Source organism: Neofelis nebulosa, chromosome 13 (genome assembly GCF_028018385.1).
Source record: "Neofelis nebulosa isolate mNeoNeb1 chromosome 13, mNeoNeb1.pri, whole genome shotgun sequence".
Lineage (NCBI taxonomy): Eukaryota > Metazoa > Chordata > Mammalia > Carnivora > Felidae > Neofelis > Neofelis nebulosa.
This window is the reverse complement of record NC_080794.1, coordinates 11986983-12013009: the sequence shown is the minus strand read 5'-3', so window position 1 is coordinate 12013009 and position 26027 is coordinate 11986983. Positions and strand designations below refer to the sequence as shown.

Below are 26027 nucleotides of genomic sequence, written 5' to 3'. Positions count from 1 at the left end.
AGTCACACACACACACACACACACACACACACACGCACAAGCGGCATCTGGTTTCTGACATCTTCTTGTGACTTAGGGCAGATGTTCATGGAGCTGAAGTCCCTGGACCCCTATGTTTGAAGATTCCTTCACTCCATATTTCAGTGAAGCTTTTTCATGTGTCTGACACCAGCCAGGGAGTCTTTCTCTCTCCCTATGGAGGGCCACACCGCAGGACGTTTATCCCACACCCGAAGCGTGTCAGAGACGACTGCCCAGAAATGCTTTATTTTGCTGAACGGACCGTCTTCTTCCAAGTCTACTCATCCCTGTGCACGTCTGCAGAGACACAACTGCGGGTGACCAGTGACCAGAGAGCGGCCAGCGGGGGGGTTCCCCTGGTCAGCCCGTGGCTGGCCTCCCTCTCCATCGCGTTTCCCTTCCTTCTTTCCTGCACCCCCAGCTCCTGTCCCAGCTCTGTTCTGTCCTGTTGTACTTCCTTTCTGTCTCATCCCCACTACCCCACACACAGCAGACCCTCTACGTGTGACACGCTCTTCAGAGGGACCTGACGAACCTCTTCTGACAGAAAGTTCGGACAGTCCTCTAAGCTGCCAATCAGAGAGTCAGATTTTGTAATAATTCCTGGAAGGAAAGCCTTTGTTTTCAGTTCTGCGTGTCCAACTGCCCACGCCACCCAGCCTTCCACAGAGACGCCCAGACCTTCTGTCTCTGGGGACTGGGCTCAAAGCCGGGCTTCGTGCGAAGAGGGGCGTCCCGGGCTGCGGTGGAGGGTCCGGGGGCGGCAGTTTTGTGACCCCATCTTCGCCTGCCCACGTGCTCTCCTTCCTGCAGGGCTCTGGTCTTTTTGCTATGAGACTCCTTCTCTGATGTTTTAAGATGCTGTTGAGATTCCGCCCGCTGGGTCAAGGGCCCTGTCCTTAGTCCTACGAGCATTTATTTACCCCGCTGTGCTGGCCTTGGTTCCTCAGGCATCTTTCCCCCTGTCTGGACTGTAGACCCGTTGGGGCAGGACTGAGTTCAAGTCACCGTTCTGTGCTCAGCTCCTAGCCCACGACGGTGCTTGACCAGCTGGCTACTCTCACGAGAGCGTGTTTCTGTCGTGCGTGTGTGACGTGAATAACTCTGTGGGGCTACATGTCACGGGACGCAGAGCCCTGTGGCTGCGGATAATCCCTGCTGAGATCACACGAGTTAGTGGTGTTTTGGGTTTCAGTTCAGACAATAGTCACGGGGGCAGCAGAAGGGAAGGGTCTCTTCCAACACGTGGGCCCTGAACACTCACCCAAACTCTTCCGGCCTTCTATAGCTTTGTCGAAGACAGAGGCAGCGTTTAGGGAAACGTTCGGGCAATGTCTCGGGGCAGCCAGCTTGAACGAGCTCAAAAACACTTCTCTTCTCCAGACCAGGCTGCCCATGCGATTTACCCACCGCATTTTGGAGCCTCGGTCCCCGGCCAGGCCGGGGGTAGGGGGTAAGCTTCCACGATACTCTCGAAGTTGCCTCATCAGGCTTTGGCTCTAACATGACAGTGACCATCTGTGCTACCCAATCCCTGAAAGGAGCGACGGCTAAAGAGGCAGCACACTGACATTCAGGCTGGAGGGAGAGGGGCCCACACGGAGAGAGTTCTCCCTGGTCGCCCTCACTGCGTCCAGAGGTGGGAGCCGGGGACAGAGTTCCACATGGGCTCTGTCTCTATAGACATGTTTCTACAGGATGTCCGCACAGCCCTTGGAAATCGGCACCAGCTTTGCCCTGAAAAAGCTTGTGGCATCCTCTCCCAATGTCCCCGCTGCCTTCTTATCACCAAAGGACTTCACGGGTAGCCCGCTGCCCTTTCTCTGGCCTGAAATTCACTGACATTCTGTGAAAATACGACGGAGGCTTCAGAATTCTGAGCCAGGTTTCTGCCTTTCCAGGAAGAGAGGGGCTTCGTACCCATACACTGCGAAGAACAAGAAGCTTGCCTCCAGTGCCCTTGGCACTTTTCTGCTCCCTGCCTCCTCTCCTCCAGGCCTGGATCTGTCCCCTGCGGCCTGGCCCTCAGCCAGCTGTCAACTAATCCTTGCTAAGGTGCTAGGTGGCAAAGGCTCACGGTTACTAATCCTTGCAGGAGCCTTTCCACGTTAAACAGAACTTTGTTAGTAAATCAAAGGGCATTAAAAAATCATCGCCATAGCATAAAAACAATTTCTTTATGCTCCCTATAAATCCTTACCTTTGGAAATGAATGTAGTCATGATCATAACCTATTTGCAGTATTTGGGCAGGCTTTTTTCCACAGAGAAGTACACTTCACGCATTTCTAAGTGTCCCATTCTTCCTCCTCGTGATACTTTGAAGGTAATTTCTGCAGCATCGGCCCATCTCAGCAGGAACTCCTGCCCCCAAAGCCAACAGTCCTCCCCCTCTGCCAGCCTCTACACCAATGAAGGGAGCCGGGGTGGGGGACCTCTGGATAGCCATGACCTTGTGCCCACCTGTGCCTAACCCCCACCACAGCTGAATGAGCAGGACGAGCGCCAGATTCAAGGTGAGTCTACCTGAGCCTTTCCCCTAGACGTGCGCCATTAAAGCCACGAGAAAGGCTTATCTTGTAGCTGAACCTGCGACATGTTAGCCAAGAGGTGGGGCTTCCCGCAATTATGTGCGGAGAGAGGCGGACGGGATGGTGCCTCCGTGGGGCCCAGGTCCATTCCCACTCCCAACGTCTGTGGCACACACCTGTATTTTTCGGTTAAGCCAGCTTTGGCTCATTCTTATCTCTTGCACATAAAAGAGTCCAAACTACTTACGGTAATGCTGATAAGAGCGGCCACACTGAACATTCGCCAGAGACTTGACTCACACTGGCTCGCTTAATCCCTCCCGTTACTTAAGGAGTTAGCTCAGAGATGTTGAGTAATTTTTCTAGGATAATCCACCTTAACGACTTCTGCCCTGGGATTTGAACCCTGGTCTGTCTGATGCTACTACAGTCTTTGGTCTTAACTGTTTATTACCTTACGTGGGCGTGAGGTATTACCTTACGTGGGCATAAGTAGGGGGAAGAAATCAAGGCCTTCCAGGAATAAATTTCAGCCAATTTAATCTTCAGGGGCCGAAGAGAAGACATCATGAAGTAGAAACCACAACCTGCTCAGCCCCCTGGGACAACCCCGTGTGGATGGCAACACTTCTTCACGTTCTTAGCCCCTGGCTGCCTCCACGAGCACTGCCCTCTCTCCAAAGCAAGAGAAGTGAAGTTGAGCCTGTTGCCCAAATATGTCCATAATCCATTTGGGATTATCCAGGGCACCTCTGTAAAGGGCTCTCTTGCCAGCCACCTGTGCCTGGACCACCTTTCCTTGCTTCTAGACCGTACGTTCTTAGGCTATTCAAACTAGTGCCAGTCCGTCTATCTATAAAATGTTAGTTGGCCACCGTCTACAGGCCTGTCCTAATCTTGAGCATGCAGGACAAATCAAACGCCATTTCTGCCCCCTGAGAGACCTCAGTGGCATTTGAAGATCCTCCCTCACGATACCATGCATCAATACCAGATGAGAGGCACACCGGCTCTCTCCAGAGCTCAGAGGAGGGGGTAACTAATTCTGTCCGAGGACTTTGGGAGCTATGAGATCTGGCACTAACCTAAGGAGAGGAAATTCGCAAGTTTTAGTCTACTGTGGTTCATCATCTGTTGGGAACTCACACTGAATTGCGAGGCTGTTTCCCCCCACCCCCCGTGTTTCCCCTCAAGGATACCATGATCTCAGGAACTGACAGAATGGGTTACAAACCCCCACGTGCACGAAGGATTGTTAGCCAGCCGTTCAGGGGTATTGCCTCAGCCAAGAGGGAGTCTCTGAGCAAAGGCCTTGCTTCGTGCTCCTCATGAACAACAGCACATCTCTTCAGAACGTCAGCCCAGTGGAGGAAAAGGATGATTTTCTGCATCCTAGAGATCTTCAAAGATGGCCACTTGGAGCCATGACTATATGCAAAGCTTATCTCCCTCCAAGATGGGCACAGGGGAAGAAAGTTGTAGCTGGACCAGAAAGGCAGCTCAGGGTGGAGAACAGAGTTTCAGAAAATTCATACAAAATGACTCTGTTGGGAATATTTTTTAATTGCAGGCAAGTGATTGGGTAGGAAAACAGTCAGCGTTCCCAGTGCAAAGACTTTCCATCCTGGTATTGATCTTGCGGCGATTCCGAAAGCCGTTTTCAGGGAAACGGTCACTCTTTCCCTTTACATAATGTTCATAAATGTGCAGGCAAAATAAATGTGTCATAGATGAAATTGCCAACCAGAATACCACCACCCGGCTGTCTCATGTGAGCTTGGTTTATGGATCCAGTGTTCTCCAGTGAGCATCGCAAATCCACATAATGTTCCCGAGTGCTAAATTTGGAGCTCTGATTTAGCTGACAGATGTTTAAAATCACATTGAGTTGGACAACTCCCTGAGGAGGACACAGCTGCAGATGTGAAAGAGAGCAAGTTATTTCCAGTTAAGGTCGGCGGGAACTCAGCCTGAAAACCGTCCATCTCCATCCGCCTTCTTCAGACAGGATGAGATGGGCGAAGGAACGTTTGCATGCTGATTCCACCCACCCTTGGCCAAACCTCACCCTCTTGTCAAACTGTTTGCCAAGATAAATGCAGAAGTTGCATCTTGGGCCAATTGTGGGTGCTCCAGTCAGCCTTCATTGAGTATAAAGGGGGCTGCCAGCCCTTCAAAAAGTGTCACAAAGCCACATTTTGGAGCCTCTCTGGTGGCATCTTAAGCCTGCGAATGAGGATGATTTTGGAATTCTGTACTTGGAGATTCTTCGGATGTCAAGCACTCAGGATAGGTGGAAATTCATGTGCTGAATGAGGACAGAGAGGCCATGGCTCCATTCTCCCCCCCGCAACCCCCCAGCCCTCCTCTGACATCCAAAACAGTTCCTCCTTCGTTTTTTAAAAACAACAAATTTAAAATTATCCTAGAATCTTCATAACAAAAATCACATATTTTAGACTTGTTTCAAGACTCAGACTGAAATGGATTTGTTTAAAAAAATTGTCTGTGCATTTGATGTGGGAGACTAGTGACCTTTGGTATTTTGTGTTAAAAAAAAAATGTTTGATGTCTAAAATTTCCCTACTGAGCTTGTATTGTTTCTAGTCTCTTTCCATGATCTTTCCAGCCTACATCATTCCCCACATTCAAAATCAGTCCTTTATTTACTCGGCGGAGGTTTTGACATAGTTATGAGCTCATCTCGATGGCAGCTTCGAATCAATGCGAATCGCATTATGATGTCACAATTGATACGATATGAGTGTTAAGTTAAAAGATTGTAAAACGATTTTAGGACAGAGCCCGAGAGACATTTCTCGTGCAGTCAGGGGAATGGCAGGAAGGGGGCCACCGAAGGTGCACTGCATTCGCATCAGGGAGGACTGTGTGCACAGGTTCTTACACAATCCGCCTTATCATTGGTGGAAATTGATGGGCAACTGGCTAGGGTGACAGAATGGGTGTGGCTCACAATCTTCATGTAGTGTGTTGAACAGATACTACGTCCGGGGGGTGATAAACTGGGAACATGGCAAGCTCAGCCCCAGTGCCAATTAATCCCGGGAACTACTTTGCAGATGGTCAGGTTGGGAGGCCTCTAGCTGGGAAGAAGAATTCAGGCACAGGATGAATAGGAAAGGCAGAACTTGACTCTAAGGCTGGCGGGAGAATCTCAGATGGATTCCTGTGCCGCCATTTGTAAAGACTATACTTCCTGACTTCCTGGAGGAAGGACGTTTTACTACATGACTCAGTCTATGATGTTGAAGTATGGATTTCCATAGTCTGGAGTGGAAGATTATACGCCAATCCGTTCCCGCGGACAACTTCAGGACAGTGAGGTTGGAAAAAGAAAGGAGGAAGTGATGAATTTCAAAAACAGGCCTAAACTGTTTGGTTTGTTGCAACAAACACTTACTCTTTTACCGAAGAAAAATCAATACAATAATTGAATCACACGTGCATAAACACAGTCCTCCTCCTGACAGAAATTTCTATGGAGGGAGGGTCAGGAAACCAGAACTGACTAGGCAAATTCTTTGACCTCATCTCTGAGGAATCACACTATTTCTGGGAGAATAAAATGCATCAAAAGGCACAGATAGTACTTTGAGAAGTTGAAAGGAGTCTGCAGTGCAAAAATGTTACTGCTGTCGTTCATGGTAAGACATAAAGGGTAATTTATAAATCTTGCTGAATGGCTGTGGTTTTAATAATTCCTGTAAGAGAGTCTTTTGCTCATACATTTTCAGAGGACACTTCAGGGACACTGAAGATAAAGGTTTAGGATTATGCATTTAGGGTTCTAGTTAATAAAATCTCATTTGACTTTTGGAAAGAACCATCTTTTAAAGTCCATTTTGAACCCTGACCCCACCACTCACTTGTTCTGATAACTCTGGGAAAACTAGTTAATTTCTCTGAGCCTCCATGGCTATAAACAGAGGATGTCATAATGCCTTCCTCCTCGGGCTATAGTGAGAAATACATAATATGATAAATGTTCACTGTCGAACCCTTCTATGCATGGAAAGCATGGCCACTCACTTCCCTGGGAGGTCTCTAAGCAAAGCACAATTTTTATCGGATGATCACAAATGTTCGTTCTTTTGTGCCAACGGACACACCGACGTAATGGGGAAACGATAAACTCAAATCTGCAAAGTGAATTAAGGCAATGGTTAGGAACAAATCCCAGGCCTAAGATCCGGCCATTAGGTCGTAATGGAAACCATCCGACGAAATTCTGTAGATATTCTCTTGCCTTAGGAGTGTTTGGGCTTGTAACGTCTGGATGTCCGAAAAGACAGGCTCACCTTCTCACCCGAGACCCAGGGATCCTTGGCATAAAGATCATGAGGAAGTGGGGAAAGAAGAGTGGAGTCTATGGAGCTCTGCTACTGATGAGCGCACATCCCTCAAGCTAAAGAGCATTTTGGACACCCCAGTTTCTCCTGGACGTTCGTCCTGTGGACTTTGTTCGTTTTCTAATTCTACACACAAAGCTAACTGTAGACAATGTCCTCACGTAATGGTTCTTTCCTACTTAGCATTAAAGTATGGTGTGGGACGTACCACATTAATCATCAGCTACGAAAGGACTGGTTTGGAAAAGTACCCAGGAGGGGGCTGAGAACACCTAGCTGGGAATCACATCGGTGGGTCTCACCTTGCGACCAGTTGGTAAAGTGAAGGTACGAAGACAGAGGAAAGAGGGGTTGCTAAAGACCCCCACCTCTAGCCGAGTGAGCAAAATCATCCCCATTTCCAACTTGGCAAAAGCCATCACATCAATATATTTATAGGACATTAATTATAATTTTAATTGGGGCTGGAAAAAGGGGGTAGCTGCACAAATGAAAAGGAAATATATTACCTACCATCACCGCGGGGAGTAACCTCCAGTGCCGAGCCTAACACCCTTCCTCAACTTAAATGGGCTTTAAGGATATGTGCTTATGGGTGCCAAGGCTTTTCAAAAGAAAGTCCTACTTGGAAACAGTTTACACGACTGTCCCTGGGAACCAGGTGAATGAATTATGGCCTACCTGCACAACAGTCTCCACCTGTAAACTGAGTAAGGAAAATCTCTATACCTGTATTTATAGCTACCAACCGAGTACGTTCTGAAATGAAAACCCAGCTACCTCACTGTGTGTGGCGTATGTTAATTTTTCCCCAGGTGTATGAAGAATAAAACCGGAGGCACGGAATGTATACAGGACGAGGCAGAAATTTAAGTTGGAATTTTCAGAAGAGCAAGATTGATCGGGGCCGAGAGGAGGGGGTACTAAATATCTAACCGTAGCCGAATCCTTGGCTCCGAGGTTAAAAGAACACATCCTCTGTGCCCGCTTCACGTCATAATTCTTCGACCAACAAATCACTCAAAAGAACAGGAACTGGGAAGATGAGTGAACTTGGGTTGGTTTCCTTGGGTATCGCAGGCATTTCTTCATGATACCATTCTGATTTTTTCTTTCATCCAGGATAAGCAGATCGGCAGGTGTTAGTGAGGGCTGGCTTAAGATTTCTCTTCGCCAAATGCCTATCATATTGGGCACTGTGCTAAGGGCTTTATAAACATGAGCTCATGCAAGGATATAACCCATGCAGTAGCTCTATGAAGGTAGCTGTTATTTGCCCATTTTCCAGATGATAAAACTAAGACTCCAAGAGGTGAAATGATGTGACCGTGATCATAGAACAAGGCAGAGTTTGGACTGGAACTCATTTGGCTTTACAAATCTTGTTGACTGACTGATATTAATGGTAATTCCTGTAAGAGAGTCCTTTGCTCATATCTTAGCTCATACTAACCCGATTTCCTGGAGAGCACTGTGCTTTTCAGGCCTCCATGGAAGGGTCCTCAGGCTGATTTAGACAAACAGCAGTGCTTTCCTTAGCCTTGAATTTGCATTCCCTTCATCTGACCTAATTTCAGTACTTTACCAATCCACTGATACCACTAGAAAAGAGAATTGCCTTTTTGTTTTGTTTTGTTTTTCCTCTTTAAAACGAAAATCTCTGGGGCGCCTGGGTGGCTCATTCGGTTGAGGGTCTGACTTTGGCGCAGGTCATGACCTCACAGTTCATGAGCTCGAGCCCCGCATTGGACTCACTGCGGTCAGGGCAGAGCCCGCTTAATGTCCTCTGTCCCCCCTCTCTCTCTAGCCCCTCCCATGCTCACGCTCTCTCTCTCGCTCTCTCTCTCTCTCTCTCTCTCTCTCTCAAAAATAGACAAACATTAAAAACACATAAATACAAATGAACATTTCTTTAAGGAAGTCAAAGCAGACCTTAAGGGCATCGTGCTGAGATAAGTCAGATGGATAAAGACAAATAGTATATGATATCACTTACGTCAGACACAAGCGTTTGTGCTTGACATTAATGAAAGATACTACGTTTGCTTAGCAGAAAGTAAGAAAGAACTTTTAATGACTTTAAAAAGCCTTACTGCAAAACAAACACACCAACAGCACATTCTTTATTGCTTTCTAGGAAAAAATACTGTATGCGTATGTGCCTGCCGAGAGCAATCGCCTACAGTTCAGATAGAATTAGGGAACGGATAATTCGGAGGGTACCGGAAGGAGTTAGAGAAGAATTTGCCTAGATATGCTGCAGTAGTGAACATGAAATTCAGTGATTTAAGACAACAGAGATTTATTTCTCACCCATACTATATGTGCAACGTGGGTCAGCAGAGGTGAGGGAAGCTTCACCACCGGATGACATTGCCTGCTCAGGACCAGGCTGTAGGGTCCACCCGAGCAGGGAAAAGGGTACCTGCTCTCAGATGATGATACACGGAGGTGATGGAGATCGCTTCTGCTTAAATTTCACTGGTCAAAGTGAGTCACGTGGTCACGGCTAACTTCGAGAGCAAGAAATCTTGGTGAACCCTGGTAATGTGTACCCCTACCGTGCTTTCCCCTTAGGCTTATTGTAGGGATTAAATGTTAATTATGATTGTTACCATTTTTTTTTTTTTCAGTATTCGCTAAGAGGCAAGGCATTAGATGATTACAAAAATGAACAGCATCGGACGTCTGACTTTGGTCAGTTCAGACTTTAATGGAAGGAACAAAATTAAACCAAGAGCCCAAACACAATGGGGTAAGCGTCCCACCCCCAGACAGCTGTGCAGTGAGAAAAGAGAATAGGGATCGGATGAATCCCTTGTGGATGGGCAGGTGGGGCATGAGGGGTCCTCATGGGAAGCTGCCCTGTGAAGGTCTTGCTTCGGAGTTTTGACAGATGACGGATCTCAGATGGTGAACAATAAGAAAGGCCACCCAGATGGAGGTAAGAGCCTATAGAAAGGCTCAGATCCAGGAGAACTGCCCTGGCCTGAACGTTTGTGTCCCCCTCCCCACATGCATGTATTGGAATCTAATCCTCAGAGGGATGATTTTTGGAGGTAGGGGGCCTTTGGGAGGTAATTGGGTCATGAATGGGATCAGTGCCCTTCTAAGATGGGTCCAGAGAGCTCTGCTCTTGCCACCGCATGAGGAAACAACAAGGAGCCAGCAGTTTGCAACCTGGAAGAGGCTTTCAGCAGACCCCAACGATGCAGGCACCCTGCTCTCAGACTGTCTGCCCCCAGAACTGTGGGGAATACAGTCTGTTCTGCTTGTTTATAAGACACCAGTTCGTGGTAGCGTTATAGTGCCCAAGCTAAGACAAGAGTGCACAGTAAGTATTTTCTTGGAAATCTAAAGACCAAGAGTTCATACTGAGGATCTGTGGAAGATGATGGTAAGGAAGTAGGCAGAGCCCAGACCAAGGGAGACCTTGTATGTCTATGTCATAGACAGCAGTTCTTTTTTAAGTGTATTTTTATTTATTTTGAGGGAGAGATAGAGAGCCATCAGGAGAGGGGCAGAGAGAGAGGGAGAGAGAATCTCAAGCAGGTTCCGCACTGTCTGAGCAGAGCCAACCTGGGGCTTGAACTGACGAACTGTGAGGTCATGACCCGAGCTGAAATCAAGAGTCAGACACTTAACCACCGGAGCCACCCAGGCGCCCCGACAGATTTTGTTTTTAATTGCAGGATTACTGGTGTTGTGCACATAGTCTATGTTAGCCACTGAACAGCATGGTGCAGTGCAAAGCCCTCTATCCGAGTCCCTTCGGTGTTCAATTAGTTGTCAAATGAAGGGTGCTCATTAGCTCTGTGACCTTTGATATCTCAGGGTCCCACAACCCTCATCGGTAAATGAAAGGTTTGAGGCAGGTAAATTTTGAAGTTCTTTCAAACACTGAAGTTTAAGGACTATGACTCAGATATGCACTCTCCAGGGTGCCTCAGCCCCAGGAAGACGGCCAGGCCAGTTGACCAGATAATCTTACACACACACACACACACACACACACACACACCGGTTTCAGCACACCTTTCTGGTACAGGCAATTCAGTAATAACTACAAAAAGTATAACATTTATGAGAAGCATTTAGATTTAGGCCTTGCCAAGCTTATTCTTTGAGCTTCAAAATCTGCAATCCATGGCGGGGGGTGGGGGAAAGTATTTCCTATCATGAAATCACACATTTTCAAGGCCTTCTATATCTCAGAATTGCTGATTTGAATTACACTGTGGTTCCTGCACTATTCACAGGTGCCAAAAAAGGATTCTGACCCGAGGATTAAGTCTGTGGCTAACAGAACATCTAGCATTGATCCTTGATACTTGTCAAGACCTTGTAATTATCACACTTTATTCTGGGCCCTATGAAGTTTTCTCGGGTTCTTGTCTGATTTGCCCTGGCTGCTTGAAGCCTGTGGGGCTTTGGTGAAGAATGCACATTTCACAGACAAACTGTTTAATTTCTCAGGGCCCCAGTTGCCTCCTCTGAGAAGGGAGAATGATACAAAGTTTTTTAAGAGGCAGCGAGACCCTGTCAGAATGGCTAAAAGTAACAACTCAGGCAACGGCAGCCTTTGGCGAGGATGTGGAGAAAGGGGAACCCTTTTGCACTGTTTGTGGGAATGCAAACTGGTGCAGCCACTTTGGAAAACAGTGGGGACGTTCCTCAAAACATTAAAAATAGAACTACGCCAGCACCCAGCAATTGCACAACTAGGTATTTATCCAAAGGATATAAAAAGGCTTATTCCAAGGGGCACATGCACCCCCACGTTTATAGCAGCACTATCAACAATAGCCCAAGTATATAGAAAGAGCCCAAATGTCCATCGATGGATGAATGGATAAAGAAGATGTGATATATATATATATATTTTGATATATCAAAATATATATATATATATCACATCTTCTTTATCCATTTATATCCATATATATATATATATATATATATATATCATGAGGGAAGGATGAACATGAGGGAAGGAAAGCAAAAATAATATAAAAACAGGGAGGAAGAAAAAACATAAGAGACTCTTAAATACGGAGAACAAACTGAGGGTTGCCAGCGGGGTGTTGGGTGGGGGGACGGGCTAAATGGACAAGGGGCAACAACACTCGTTGGGATGACCACTGGGTGTTATATGTAGAATCCTTATTGCGCTAGATGCTAACTAACTTGGATATAAGTTAAAAAATAAATAAATGAAAGAAACAAAAATCAGCAGAGTGAAAAAAGCTTAAAACCTCAGACCAATGCCTGATGGACATGGTAATGTTAGCTATAGTTACTATTAAGAAGTTGGGTTGAGGAACACGAAGAGAATTTGAGTTCGAGCAGGTGGGGTAGGAGTCGGGTGCAGAAAAATCACGTGGTGGTTGGAGCGGGGGAGGGTGAGGTGCTCAAAGTCTCTGAATGCCTAGAACACCTCTGTTCATCAAAGTAAATGCTCAAATCCCAAACCAGCCAGGTTTTCATATATTTGGATTTGAAGAATCGTTATTATTCTTTCTACTAACCCTGTTGGCAATAATATTATCCCAATCAAAAGTGGATTTACTGGTAAGCTAATGAAGCTTAAGTTTTAGTCTTTCCCCATTTGGGAGAACCCCTTCTAAATTTATTTTCATATGTATTTTTTTTAAAGAGAGCTTTCCACCACAAAAGCTATAAGCTTCGGCACCACCGCTCTCCCCACCCCCCGCCCCCGCCCCAGCCCCAGCTGGATCTGCCCGGATCGCAGTGACTGGGTCATAGGGAAGGATGGGTAGGGTACCAGGTACAAGTCAGAATGTCTGAGTTCAGGCCTCAGCTCAGCCTTTTGCTGCCCGGGTTACTGTAAGCAAATTACTTTCACACCCTGCACAGTTAGTACGAGTGGTTATAACCGGCTGATCTTTCCCTTTTGAGAAAGAAGAGGGTCTTGGTTTGTTCGCAGGTGATCTGAGGATTCTTCAGTCGCCCCTTTAAGACTAGCGTCACACAAGGGGCGCCTGGGTGGCGCAGTCGGTTAAGCGTCCGACTTCAGCCAGGTCACGATCTCACGGTCCGTGAATTCGAGCCCCGCGTCAGGCTCTGGGCTGATGGCTCAGAGCCTGGAGCCTGTTTCCGATTCTGTGTCTCCCTCTCTCTCTGTCCCTCCCCCGTTCATGCTCTGTCTCTCTCTGTCCCAAAAATAAATAAACGTTGAAAAAAAAAATTAAAAAAAAAAAAAAAAAAAAAAAGACTAGCGTCACACATTACTGTTCTTTGAATCCCTTTCCCTTCATCTCCCCAGCGGCTGGCGGCTCGTGCTGAAGAAATTCGCATAGTAAACGTCCTGAAAATTAGAGAAATGATTGTCATTTCTGGGGTTTTCTTATATGGGGTACTCTATTGCCAGAAGATGGGCTGGTAAAACTTGGTTTGCATAGGTAAATTCTGAATGCTATTCATTCATTCATTCATTCATTCATTCATTTGTTCATTTATTTATTTATTTAACCAGGCTGAGGACCCAGGTATCTGTGAGTCATGAGAGCCCTTGGGTAGGCAGGCAAGTCACTTCCCAGGAAAGCTCACCCTCTCTAAGCCTCCCCGCAGGCTCCCTTGAGAAGGTGAATGCCGGATTTGTAGCAGGTTTATGCACAAAGACCCATGAAGAAAGAAACACAGGGCAGTGGAAAAGAACGCTCGAGGCTGTGTCCTCCAGAGCTTTGAACCTCAAATGGTAATGTCTGGGTCACCGAGGAGGCTGCTCCCAAAATAACTCCCCTGATTTCTGGCCAAAACAGAGGACTTTTCTCCCTCTACGATTAACGCAGAATGTTGGATGCCCAGCCGTCCCAGAATGCTTTGCACTCTTGGCATTTCTAATTCCATTCCTTTTTAGAGTGGTGGAATATTCTCTTTCAATCAGGCCAGCAGCCTAGAAGTTGGGGGTGAGGCTTGATCTCCCAGACAGAAAGATGCTATTCTGGTCTTACCAGGGTTTCATCATGTCACAGTTCAGACCCCAGCTTTCAAGGCAATCTTGTTTCTTTTAAACACACACGCACAGCTCCGTGACAAACGACTTCCACTTTAAGAATACCCACAATGCCATGTGTGCTGCTGGAGGAAGGTAGCTGGCCAGTGGCCAGGTGCTGCCCTGAGCAGAGCGGGGGCACAAGAGCTGGGCCGTTTCTGCCTGAGTCACTCCTTGCTCGCTCGGCTGATCTTTGCTCTGGTGCTCAAAGGGCCGGCCTGACACGAGCTCAAGGTTGCATGTTCTGGCTCTTCCTACCTCCTGCTCCTTCTTTCCTTCTCACACGGATGCCAGCCCTGCATCACTGTCTGGAAGCTCTCCCACCGGCATCTCACGGCCTGCTTTTCAGAACGCCAAACTGATCCACCACAAGTTCTATTTTTAATGAATTACAAATCTCACAGAGCGAAAACCCCGACAGTTTGGCAGATATTTGAGGATACGCTGCTGCAAAGCCAAGAAGCGCCAGAGCAATGCTATGTTGGGTGCAGGGGTTGGGTTCCTGGAGGAAAACACGAGTGATATCTACTCTACACCTAAGTAGGAAGAGCATGTAACCTACAAACTGTAGAAATCGAACAGTACGGTCAGACCCTCACATCTTGGCTTTGAGTACGTTTTAAAAAAGATGATACCATACGCAAAAATCAATTCAAAATGCAGGAAAGACCTAAACGTGAGACCGGAAACCATCAAAATCCTACAGAAGAAAACAGGCAGCAACTTCCTGCTGCAGCAATTTCTCACCAGGCACGTCTCCAGAGGCAAGGGAAACAAAAGCAAGAACGGACTATCGGGACCTTGTCAAGAGAAAAAGCTTCTGCACAGCGAAGGAAACGATCGACAAAACTAAAAGGCAGCTGACAGAATGGGAGAAGATATTTGCAAAATGACATATCGGATAAAAGGTTAGTATCCCAAATCTATGAAGACCTTATCAAACTCATCCCCCCCCCCCCAAACAAATAATTCAGTCAAGAAATGGGTAGAAGACAAGCATAGACACCTTTCCAAAGAAGGCATCCACATGGCAAACAGACACATGAAAAGATGTTGAGCATCACTCATCATCAGGGAAAAGCAAATCAAAACAACGATGAGATACCACCTCACACCTGTCAGAATGGCTAAAATTAACAAGTCAGGAAACAACAGATGTTGGCAAGGATGCAGACACAGGGAAACCCTTTCGCGCTGTGGTGGGAGTGCAAACTGGTACAGCCACTCCGAGAAATAGTGTGGGAGTTCCTCAAAAAATTAAAAATAGAACTACCCTACCACCCAGCGATTGCACTGCTACGTATTTATCCAAAGGATACAAAAATGTTTATTCAAAGGGGCACGTGCATCCCAATGTTTATAGCAGCGCTATCGACAAGAGCCAAATTATGGAAAGTGCCCAAATGCCCGTCGACAGATGAATGGATTGAGAAGATATGGTATGTACACACACACACACACACACACACACACACACAAGAATGAAATCTTGCTATTTGCAACAACATGGATGGAACTAGAATATATTATGGTAAGCAAAATAGAGAAGGATAAATATCATATGATTTTACTCATGTGGAATTCAAGAAACACAAACAGATGAACATAGGGGAAGGGAAGGAAACACAGGATATCAACAGAGAGGGAGGTAAACCAAAAGAGACTCTTAAATACAGAGAACAAACTGAGGGCTGCTAGAGGGGAGGTGGGTGGGGAATGGGCTGACTGGGGGATGGGCGTTAAGGAGGGCACTTGGGATGAGCCCTGGGTGTCGTACGTAAGTGATGAATCACTGGGTTCTACTCCGGAGACCGATACTACACTGTATGTTAACTAACTTGAGTTTAAATATATAAATTAAAAAAAATGTTTTAAATTAATTCATTAGTTAATTAAATGAATAAAAACTAAAGGCTTTTCAAAAAAAGAAAAAGAAAAAAAAGATGACCAATGATGGAAAGGAGGCCTGAGAAGAAATGGGGAAGAAAAGGGACGTAGGGACACCTGGGGGGCTCAGCTGATTAAGGGTCTGACTCTTGATTTCGGCTCAGGTCATGATCTCATGGTTCATGAGATCGAGCCCCATGTCAGGCTCTGTGCTGAGTGTGGAGCCTGCTTGGGATTCTCTCTCTCTGTGTCTCTCTGCCCTTCCCCTGCTTGTGCTCTCTCTCTCTATCTCAAAGTAAATGAGTATTAAAAAAAAGAAGAAGAAAAGGAAATAGACAATCCGGATGTGCAGACTGGGAAGGGCATACATGATCCAATAACCTCGCAAGGGGCTCGAGGCTACACCCGCAAAGGATGAGAGTGGCCACGGCTGGACTATTCTCAGAGAAACTTGTATCTTAAACATCTTGGGAAGGACACCAAATTCTATGGGCTTACAATCCAAAGGGGAAACTTTGGTGTAAGATTTGCTCGTAAGCAGAAAACGTTCTGTGAACGGTGGGCAGTGGGATGCCTTAAGGATGACGCCATGTTTTATTAAGGGCTTTTCGTAGGCTTTTAAACTTTATTTTTATTTCTCTATTAAAGCAACACTCATTACATCTCTTCTCATATCTGCCTCCAGTTCTGGGTTGGATTATCTCGGTACCTAACTCTACGCTTGAGGGTTTCTCAATGGAAGCGCTACTGACACGTAGATGAGACCAACCTTTGTTGGGCAGGAGAGTCCTGCACCTTTCAGACCATTGAACATCTGTGGCCTGTGTTCACTAAATTCCAGGTGCGTCCCCACCAACCAGTCCCTGGGACAACCAGAGAGCATTCCATATATTTCCAGATGCCCTCCCCTACCATGTTTGGTTGAGAAAAAGAGCCCTTCTGTTCTTAGCGTCTACACAGTGCCTACCACATAATGGCTGGGCATGGCTATGGCATTAGGCCCACTGGGGCTTAAATTCCATCTCTGCCACTTTCAAGCTAGTCTGACATTAGTCACCTCAGTTTTCTTACCTGTAAAATGGAGAGAAGAGTACCAATGAGACGATGTGTGGAAAGCTGTAGGTGGAGGGCCTACAGGGACCACTACAATTACTACAGTATTGTTAGTGGCCTTAACCTATAGAAACCAGAAGCAGCAGACTCTTCCTTTCCAGGAGTGGCTCCATAATCATTGCATCAACTAGAACTCGTTCTGTCACAAGTGACTTAAATAAGCGAGCTCAGGTTGGCTGAAGCCAAACAAGAAGTTATGGATTCTAGCAGCTATCCCGTCTGTCCCCGGGGCTTAGCACGCAGGCCCCTCCAGACGCTGTGGACTCGGGATAGGAAAAGCAAGGGCATCCAAGCAAAGTCTTTGGAAGGAAAGACAGTACATGTCAGAGAGATAACTACCAAATGTTCACTGGAGTGCGAATTGTTGGGAGTCTACAATCACAGATGAGTGAAATTCAGGAAGGCCTATCCTCTTTGGGGAAAAAGCAATCTAGTGCAAACTGCAGGTGAATCCGATATATCAGACTTCTTTGGACACTTTAAAAAATATTTGGTAACCGTGAGATTGAATAAAATGTTTTCGTGCCCAAGACTCTAGTTTGGCATTCACAAAAGATGGACGTGAATCGACAGTTCTCTGAATAAAGAAGTATTTACGAGGGACTCCTGAGAACAGTTTCTCTGTATGTAACTAGGATTAGTCTACTAAACTAAGGTCGCGTGCTTGAAAGCGTTTTATTCTTTTTTGTCCCTCGTTTTCCTATTTTTTCACTGCTTGTTGGATGCTGTGGCAGAAAACCAAAGGGACAGTGACATTGGCCAAGTCTCAGTTGTCATTCTCGTCCAACCCCAAACCAGGGCCCGGCCTAGCTCACTCCTAGAGGGGGTGTGAGCTGGGGCAGGGGACCCAGGGTTCCCTGGGTCAGATGCACTGTTTGGATGCACTTGTCCAGCAGTGGGCCAAGGACAGAAGCCACGAACGTCTGAGGGGCGTTCCCGACAGTCACAGTGTTCCCGAACCAGGCCGCGAGGTCCTGAGAAGTCCCCCTTATCGGTGGTGGCTTCCACTGTCCTTTGAGGGGCCCCAAGGGGAACCCAGGAAGGCCTGTTTCAACCCCAAGAGTCGCTCCTCCCGTAAGTGGCTGACTTGTTTACATGACGAACAGAAATTGTTTGAATTGTGTCCTAAAGCAAACTTTGAAATCGCTTACCTCACCGGACTCCTTCATGCTTCTGAAGGTGCAGGGCTGAGATGAGGCCCCTACGCTGGCTGAGGACAGAGGCCTTCCAAACTCTGAGGCCATTTTTAGATTCTGGGACCCAGATGACCTCTTTGACGAGACGGGAGAGGAGTACGACATGACGTCTGTTTCTACATATAGAATCCCTCTCACCCTGGGTACTCCTTGCTGTGTCTGTCCCTCACAGACGCAAACTGGACCCATCGGACCCCTCCTGTGGTCAGGGTCTCCTATCTATCCCACGGAGGGTCCTGTTTCGTCTTCGGGCCTCCCCCCACCGCTTTGTTCTGAGGATGGAGCAGCCTTTGCCTCAGTCTTCAGGTCAGGCACTTTAAGGGCAACTTAGAGGCCAACCTTGTTTGTCAGATACGGGTCCCCTTCAGCCTCACTTGCCTGTCTTGGGCCTCAGGGGTTCCTAAACTGGAAGTGGGGACCAGGAGTCTCTCCCCTGTGTGCTGTGACACTGTCTTGAGAGGGGAGCCCGTGCACTGATCTGCCTCGCCCCCACCCCGGCCCCCCGTGAGTCTGGTTCCGCCCGGCATCCTCTGAGGCATCCTCGCAGTGCCCGTCCTACAGCAGACACTCTGGAATGTTTGCTGATTTAACCCACCACCCGAATCTACGGGCCGGAGAGGTCCTCGTGACATCCTGCCAGTTCATTTTTTGCCAGTCGGTGAGAGACCACATTTTTGAAATACTCACGTCTCACCACTGGATGACCATCCCAGATCCCAAGCAAACACCTTTCCGGATGACCCCAGCGGAACCCCAGGAATGAGCTCACTTCCCAGAAGGGTTTCTCCACCTAAACATCAAATCCTTGCTTCGGGGAAGCAAACAAGAAATTCCCTTGGAATGTCTCTCCTCGAGCTGCTCGAAAGCCAGGCTTCTGCATGCTGAGATGCCTTCCGCGCCGCTCGCCCATAAACTCCTCTTGGCGGGCTGGTGGCCCGTGTGATAGTCTGAGGTCTAGCAAAGATTCAGCTCTAAGAGGCCACCGAGAGGTCACGGTCTCAACGATTTCCTCTGTTACTTATCTCTGGCTTGCGGTGTGGGAGCCTGCCTTTGATAGAAGGCATTTCTACCACAACAGCACCAAATCAAGCATTTCAGTGCTTTGCTTTTTTTTTTTTTTTTACGTTTATGTATTTTTGAGACAGAGAGAGACAGAGCATGAATGGGGGAGGGGCAGAGAGAGAGGGAGACACAGAATCCGAAACAGGCTCCAGGGTCTGAGCTGTCAGCACAGAGCCCGACGCGGGGCTCGAACTCACGGACCGCGAGATCGTGACCTGAGCCGAAGTCGGACGCCCAACCGACTGAGCCACCCAGGCGCCCCTCGGTGCTTTGCTTTGAGGTGGAGAAGGGACGGCTTTTCCTGCTGCGTCGTGTCACCGAGTAAATCGGGGAGTATCTCACTCTGCCCTGTTCGGCTGAGCAAATTCATTTCTGCGGCTTCCCTGGAGGCGCTTCCCAGACTCAGGGCCAGAAAGGAACCATCTCGGCGAGGTCGACGGTTTTTCTTTGAGTAATTCCGTTTTCCGTTCTCTAGGAGGCACTCGTTCGGCCCCGAGATGGAGAGCAAAGCGTTTCTCAGGCCTCCGGGGCGCGTCTCTGCTTCCCAACCCGGTTCGCGACTCCCCCACCACTGCCCTGATGCGACCCAGGGCCTCCGCCGGCCGAGGCAGTCTTCAGACGCCTCTTCTTGGCGACAGCGGGTCTTTGTGCAGTGCACGTGTCAACGGCAGGATCATCCCCCGCGTCTGGTCAGCTCAGCAGGCTCTTGGGTTCCCAGAGCCCCGGGGAGGATTTCTCAAGCTCATTTCATGTGGGTTTTTGCACCCCATCCTGTTGCGTTCTGATTTCAGACGACTGCTGTCTCTCCTCTGGGTCGGACAAGCAGGGCTTGCGTCTGACTGTGATCCGACGTGAGGGGCCCCAATCAAACACCCGGCACCGTGGCCCGGGAAATTGGTCGCACGCATTATGCGCTCTGTTCTTGTTCCATCGAAAAGCATCCCAGCCGGGGCGCCTGGGTGGCTCAGTCGGTTGAGCGTCCGACTTCGGCTCAGGTCACGATCTTGCGGTCCGCGAGTTCGAGCCCCGCGTCGGGCTCTGGGCTGATGGCTCGGAGCCTGGAGCCTGCTTCCGATTCTGTGTCTCCCTCTCTCTCTGCCCCTCCCCCCGTTCATGCTGTGTCTCTCCCTGTCTCAAAAATAAATAAACGTTAAAAAAAAAAAAAAAAAGCATCCCAGCCAAAGGAAACGTTCAGTTTCTGTCCGACGCTCCACCTCTGCCCCAGGGTGCTGGGACAGAGATGTGCTGAGCGGGGCGGTGTCCATCACAGGAAATGACAGCACAAGGGCTGGAGACGCGGCCACCTGTGGGACAGGACAGCTCCGGGCCCTGCCACAAGACCGGGCAGTGCACAGTGAGGAGGGTGTGCCCCGGGGAGTCACATTCCCGCAACAGCCTGCCCGTTCTCCGGGCGGTCGACGCGTCCCAGCCTCTCAGCCCGTCCAGGTCTGGACAAAGGGAGAGCTGCGGGGACAGGGGCAACGGAGGACAAGGGCAGGGTTATATTTCACGGGCCATAGTTTATGGCAGTGCTTTCCTATACGAAACCTGGTTTACATGGTGACCGAGGGCACTGAAGCCAACGCATTACTCAATAATGGCCACTCTTCACCATGTGTCAGCATTCTTGACCTTTTTTTCTCTTTCTGTTATTTTAATTAAAAAAACAAACAAACACCTTTTTGGCTCATGAAATTGCAATTGCGAACCACTTCTGAAACAAAGCCCATATTTTGAAAAGCAACACTGCCTTAGTGTATGTGGAACCTTCTTGTGATCCGGGTCCCTGGGCCCTTCTCCAGGGATTCTAACTCCGTCTCAGGGCCCCGAATCTGCATTTTGTGTTAGCCTCGCTCGAATAGGATGGTGGTGAGGGCAGGAAATGGCTTTGATCTCCCATCTTTCCCAAGTGTTCTGAATGGAGAGCCAGGTACAGAATAGTCCCTTGACTGATGTTGGTTGAATAAAAGAGCGATGGAAAAGCAGGCATGGCCTGGTGATTTCGATCCACGTCCTAGAGGTCACTACTGTTTTCGATATGTCTCCTAATCCTCTTCTTTGTGGGGTCACATTTTATTGGACCATAATTTCAAGCTTACAGAAACGAGGCAAAAAGAGGACAAAGATGTCCATGTATCTTCCGCCTAATTTTCTAGTTTAGCCACTTTTCTTTTCCTTCACCCTCCCTTTGATCCGTCCGTCTAGCTATCTTTCACCTGTCCGCCAATCATCCATCACGTATCAGTGTAGCTATGCATCTATCAACCCATCTACGCACCTATCATCTATCTGCTTATCTACTGTTTTTTTCTTCCAAACGGTCTGAGAGTTCATGGTGAACAAAACGCCCCTTAATTGCTAAATATTCACTATGGACTATCTAAGAACAAGGACATTCTGTCATGCACGTTACAGTGTGAGGGCCTCTAGACCGGAGGCCTAATGCCTTATAACTGGAGAGTGGGCAATGCTGATCTTCAGGTGACTTCAGCCTCCCTCCCAACCCCCTCCAGCACAGCCCCCCTCATTGTATCTGTATTACTGCCTTGGATTTTATAATGCAAACAGTCAGATGATCTCTAGACTTCTGAGCCTCAGAATTGCTTTGAGATCCCACGTGGAAGCAGCCTTATGTCTTCTAATCTGGGGATTCTCAAGCGCAGAAATTCTCTGACTGCCCTTGAACGCCCTGGGGAAATTCAAAGCAAATGCAAATTTCCAGACCTCAGCCCTGAGAGCTCCAGTTCAGATGGATGGAGGTTTGTGCCCCAGGAAGCTGCATTCTACCCCCGCCCCCTCCTTTTTAAAAAAAAAATAATTAAATAAAAGAATGAAGATCGAAATGTCTTCTGGTCTGAATGTTACCTATTTTGGGCTTTCTCTCTTAGCAGCGTATCATAAGAATTATTCCAGGTAGGCACATTTTCAAGTGACTGCATTAAATGCCACTGCTTTGATCTATTAGAATTTATTAAGTCACTTCCAATCAGTGTTTACTTGGGTTGTTTCCAGTTTTTCACTATTATAAGTAATGCTGGAAATACACATATTGCCAACAAATCAATGTCTACATCCCTGATTATTCCTTGAAGCCAGATTCTTAGAAGCATGATTACTGAGTCAAAAAACATGCTTAAGAAACCACATTTGATACATGCTTCCAGCTCACTATGTGGAGAGGCTGTGACAATTTTAACTTCTGTTAGTTTTGATCTCCTTTTAGAATTTAGTCATTTTTAAAAAGATGCCACTTTGCATTTCACTGTGGTTTTTAACCTGCATGCTTTTGTTTACCCATGAAGCAGAACATGATTTTATATGTGTGTATGTATATGTGTGTGTGTGTGTGTGTGTGTATACACACGTATATATACACATATATTTGCATATAAAGTATTTACACACACGTACATTTATATATATGTGTACATAGACGTGTATATATTTTTATCACTTACTAGGCAAAACATAGTTATATATATTTATATGTCTGCGTATTTTGTTCCTCTTTTTTTTTTTGGCCATTTCTGTGAAATTGGCTATTAAGTAGAAAAGAACTATAATGAGTCTATTTTTCTGCTGTAGAGAGATGGTGTCATTCTCATAGATTTGTAAACATCCTTCTCCCCCTTTTATTTTTTTATTTAAAAAAAAATTTTTTTTTAACGTTTATTTATTTTTGAGACAGAGAGAGACACAGCATGAACGGGGGAGGGGCAGAGAGAGAGGGAGACACAGAATCGGAAGCAGGCTCCAGGCTCTGAGCCATCAGCCCAGAGCCCGACGCAGGGCTCGAACTCACGGACCGCGAGATCGTGACCCGAGCTGAAGTCGGACGCTTAACCGACTGAGCCACCCAGGCGCCCCATCTTCTCCCCCTTTTATAAGAAATATCCATTCTTTCCTTTCCTTTTTTAAAGACTTGTCGTAAGATACACACGCCATAAGAGGGACCGTTTTTAAGAGTACAGTTCTGTGGCACTCAGCACCCTCAGGCTGTACTGAGGCCACCACTGACGCCTACCTTTTGTACTTCTCCATCTCCCTAAAGAAACCTCTGTACTGTTCAACCTCAGCCCCCATTCCTTCCTCCCCGCCTTCTGCCGTCTGTCTCTGTGAATTTGACTCCGCTAGAAACCCAGCTAAGTGGGAGCCTGTATATTTCATGACTGTCTTAAGTCACTTAGCATAATATCTTCAAGTTTGCACCCATGTTGTAGCGTCGGTCGGCGTCCCCTTCCCTTTTGAGACTTCATGATATCCCGTTGTATGAATACACCACGTTTTGTTCATTCATGCCTTCATCCATCGATGGAAGCCAGTGGCTTCCACCTTTGGGCTATTGTGACTAAGGCTACTATGAACCCGAGTGTAGGCCTGTCTATTCCAGTCCCCGCTTTCACTTCTGGGCATATGCCGAGAAGACGGATTGCTGGGCCATGTGGTAAAATTCTATGTTGAAATTTTTGAGGACCCACCATGCCGTTTCCCACAGTGGCCGTGCCATTTGACATTCCCACGAGCAGGGCGGGAGGGTTCCAAGTTCTCCGCATCCTCGCCAACACCTGTTGGTTTCGGTTACGTTTTGCTTTTGTTTGTTTGTTTGTTGTTGATAATAGCCATCTAGTGGTTGTGAAGGGGTATCTCATTGTGCTCATTTTCTGTTTTAATCAAATGAAAGATGACAGCTTGCCCTGATTTCCGGCAGCCCAATGGGAAATTCATTCTGTCATTTGGTGGGAGTTTGCAAAGGTTGCTCTCCCTGCTTTCTAGAATCAGGCCAGCGCTTGGTGCTAGGAAATTAGAGGAATGGTCTCTAACTCAACATCACCGCAATGCCCTGACGGCTCCCTGCCTACCCTTAGGGGCTCTTTGCTTCCAGGGAACATGTGTGGGCAGGGTTCTGGCTCTATAGGTGGTCTTGCTATCTCCTTGAAGACCTACCACCAAGTAGGTTTTCCAATCTCACCCCCAAGCTGGACCCACCTATTTTAATTATGGGAAAATTCATCAATTGGCTTTAAGGTACTCCAGATAATGTTTCTCCTGTATTAATTCTCAAATTGTTATTTCAAAGAGATTACGGAAAAATAAAGCCTATTCCCTGGAACTCACAACTCAGTTTCGATACAGTTTAACATTATGCCTTGTAAAAACATTTATGCTATGCAAAAGAGACACATGCAAAGATAGTTATTACAATGTTTGCAGTAGTGGAAATTTATTTATTCATTTTTTTAATGTTTATTCATTTTTGAGAGACAGAGCACGAGTGGGGTAGAGGCAGAGAGAAAGAGAGAGGAAGACACACAATCCGAAACAGGTTCCAGGCTTCAAGCTGTCAGCACAGAGCCTGATGTGGGGCTCGAACTCACAGACCACTCCAAGATCATGACCCGAGCTGAGAGGTGGGACCATGGGAGGCTTAACCAACTGAGCCACCCAGGCACCCCTGTAATAGTACCAATTTAAAGCAACTCAATGTCCATCTGTGGGGAAATGGATAAACAAACTCATATATTCATAAAATGGAAGCCTGTAAGGTAGTGAAAGTGGATGAAATAAATGTACGCAAACCAACAGAGAAAAATATTAAAAATATAACACAGAGGGGGCACAAAGTTCTAAATGACTATATACAATATGCTGTGATTTAAAAACTAAAGGAACGTCACCAGATTTTTATGAATACATAAAGTCAAAATATAAATATATGGGAGTATGTAAATAATTTTAAAAACAAAATAAATAATAAATAAGGTAATAAAAATTTAAATTATGGGAATAGTTTCCTTGTGACAGGAGACACTAGGTAGGAACAGAGAGATGGGACTTGTGTTTAATTTGTATTTCTTAAAAAAAAAAAAAAGAAAATACCAAAAATTTAACCTTGGGTAAGAAGTTTATTTTATATTAAAGATATTTTACTGTAAATCATTTTAAAGTATTCTTTTAATAAATGGTCTGTAAACTTTTAGTCTTTTTTTTCTGAGAGTTTAAAATATTTGTCTATATTTTTCCTCTTTTTTTAGGGAGGATGCATATTTGTTTATCTTTATCCATTTAATCCATCTGGAAATTATTGTAATGCAATGTATATCCAATGAGGATATAATCACATTTGATTTCTCTTTTCCCCTTCCTTCCTCCCTCCCTCCCTCCCTCTCTTCCCTCTCCCCCCTTTCTTTTTCTTTCTTTTCTTTCTCTTTCTTTCTATGAAATAGCTAGCCAATTTCCCTCAAATCATTTGTTAAATTATTTTTCCTTTCTCATTGGTTTTGATTGCTTCCTTTATCACATTGAGTGCTATTATAGCATTAATTTCATTGATTTGTGTCATTTCGAGAACCAATGGTAAACTTCTTTATTTAATTTTACTGTATGTCTTAATATCAGCTGATAAGTCCCATATTTATGACCTTCTGGCTCATAAACTATTATTTTCACCTGTTAATTTTTCTAGATGAACTTCAGAATTATTTTTTCATATTAAAAAATTCCATTGTGATTATGTGGAATTCATAAATCAATGAGAGGAAAATGAAAAAAAAATAATATCCACTATTCCCCTTCATGGACATGACATATCTTCCTACTTATTTAAATCTTTAAAAATATTTGGTCAAATTTTGAGAACATTTCCTCTTGTAAATTCTACACATATCTTCTTAGAGATATTCCTTTGTATTCTATGCTTTTATAACATTTTTATTTTTATATATTTATTTAAACATTTTTAAAGTTTATTTATTTTGACAGAGAGAGCGCACATGTATAGCATGGAGAGAGGCAGAGAGAGAGAATCCCATGTAGGCTCCATGTTGTCAGCGTAG

General features: G+C 46.3%; 1 protein-coding gene across 5 annotated transcripts in view; it reads right to left on the bottom strand.

The window, feature by feature from the left end:
- RNLS (renalase, FAD dependent amine oxidase) overlaps positions 1-26027 on the bottom strand; it is a 322949-nt gene that overhangs the window by 35037 nt on the left and 261885 nt on the right. For 4 of the 5 annotated variants that reach the window (XM_058696301.1, XM_058696291.1, XM_058696290.1 and 1 more), the window contains one exon: positions 4095-4466. The exons of the other annotated variant lie outside the window; for it this stretch is intronic. In XM_058696301.1, the coding sequence (XP_058552284.1) occupies positions 4248-4466 (219 nt within the window). In that variant the 3' untranslated portion in view covers positions 4095-4247. Of the gene's footprint in view, positions 1-4094; positions 4467-26027 lie in introns of those variants that run through there. 5 annotated transcript variants of the gene reach the window in all.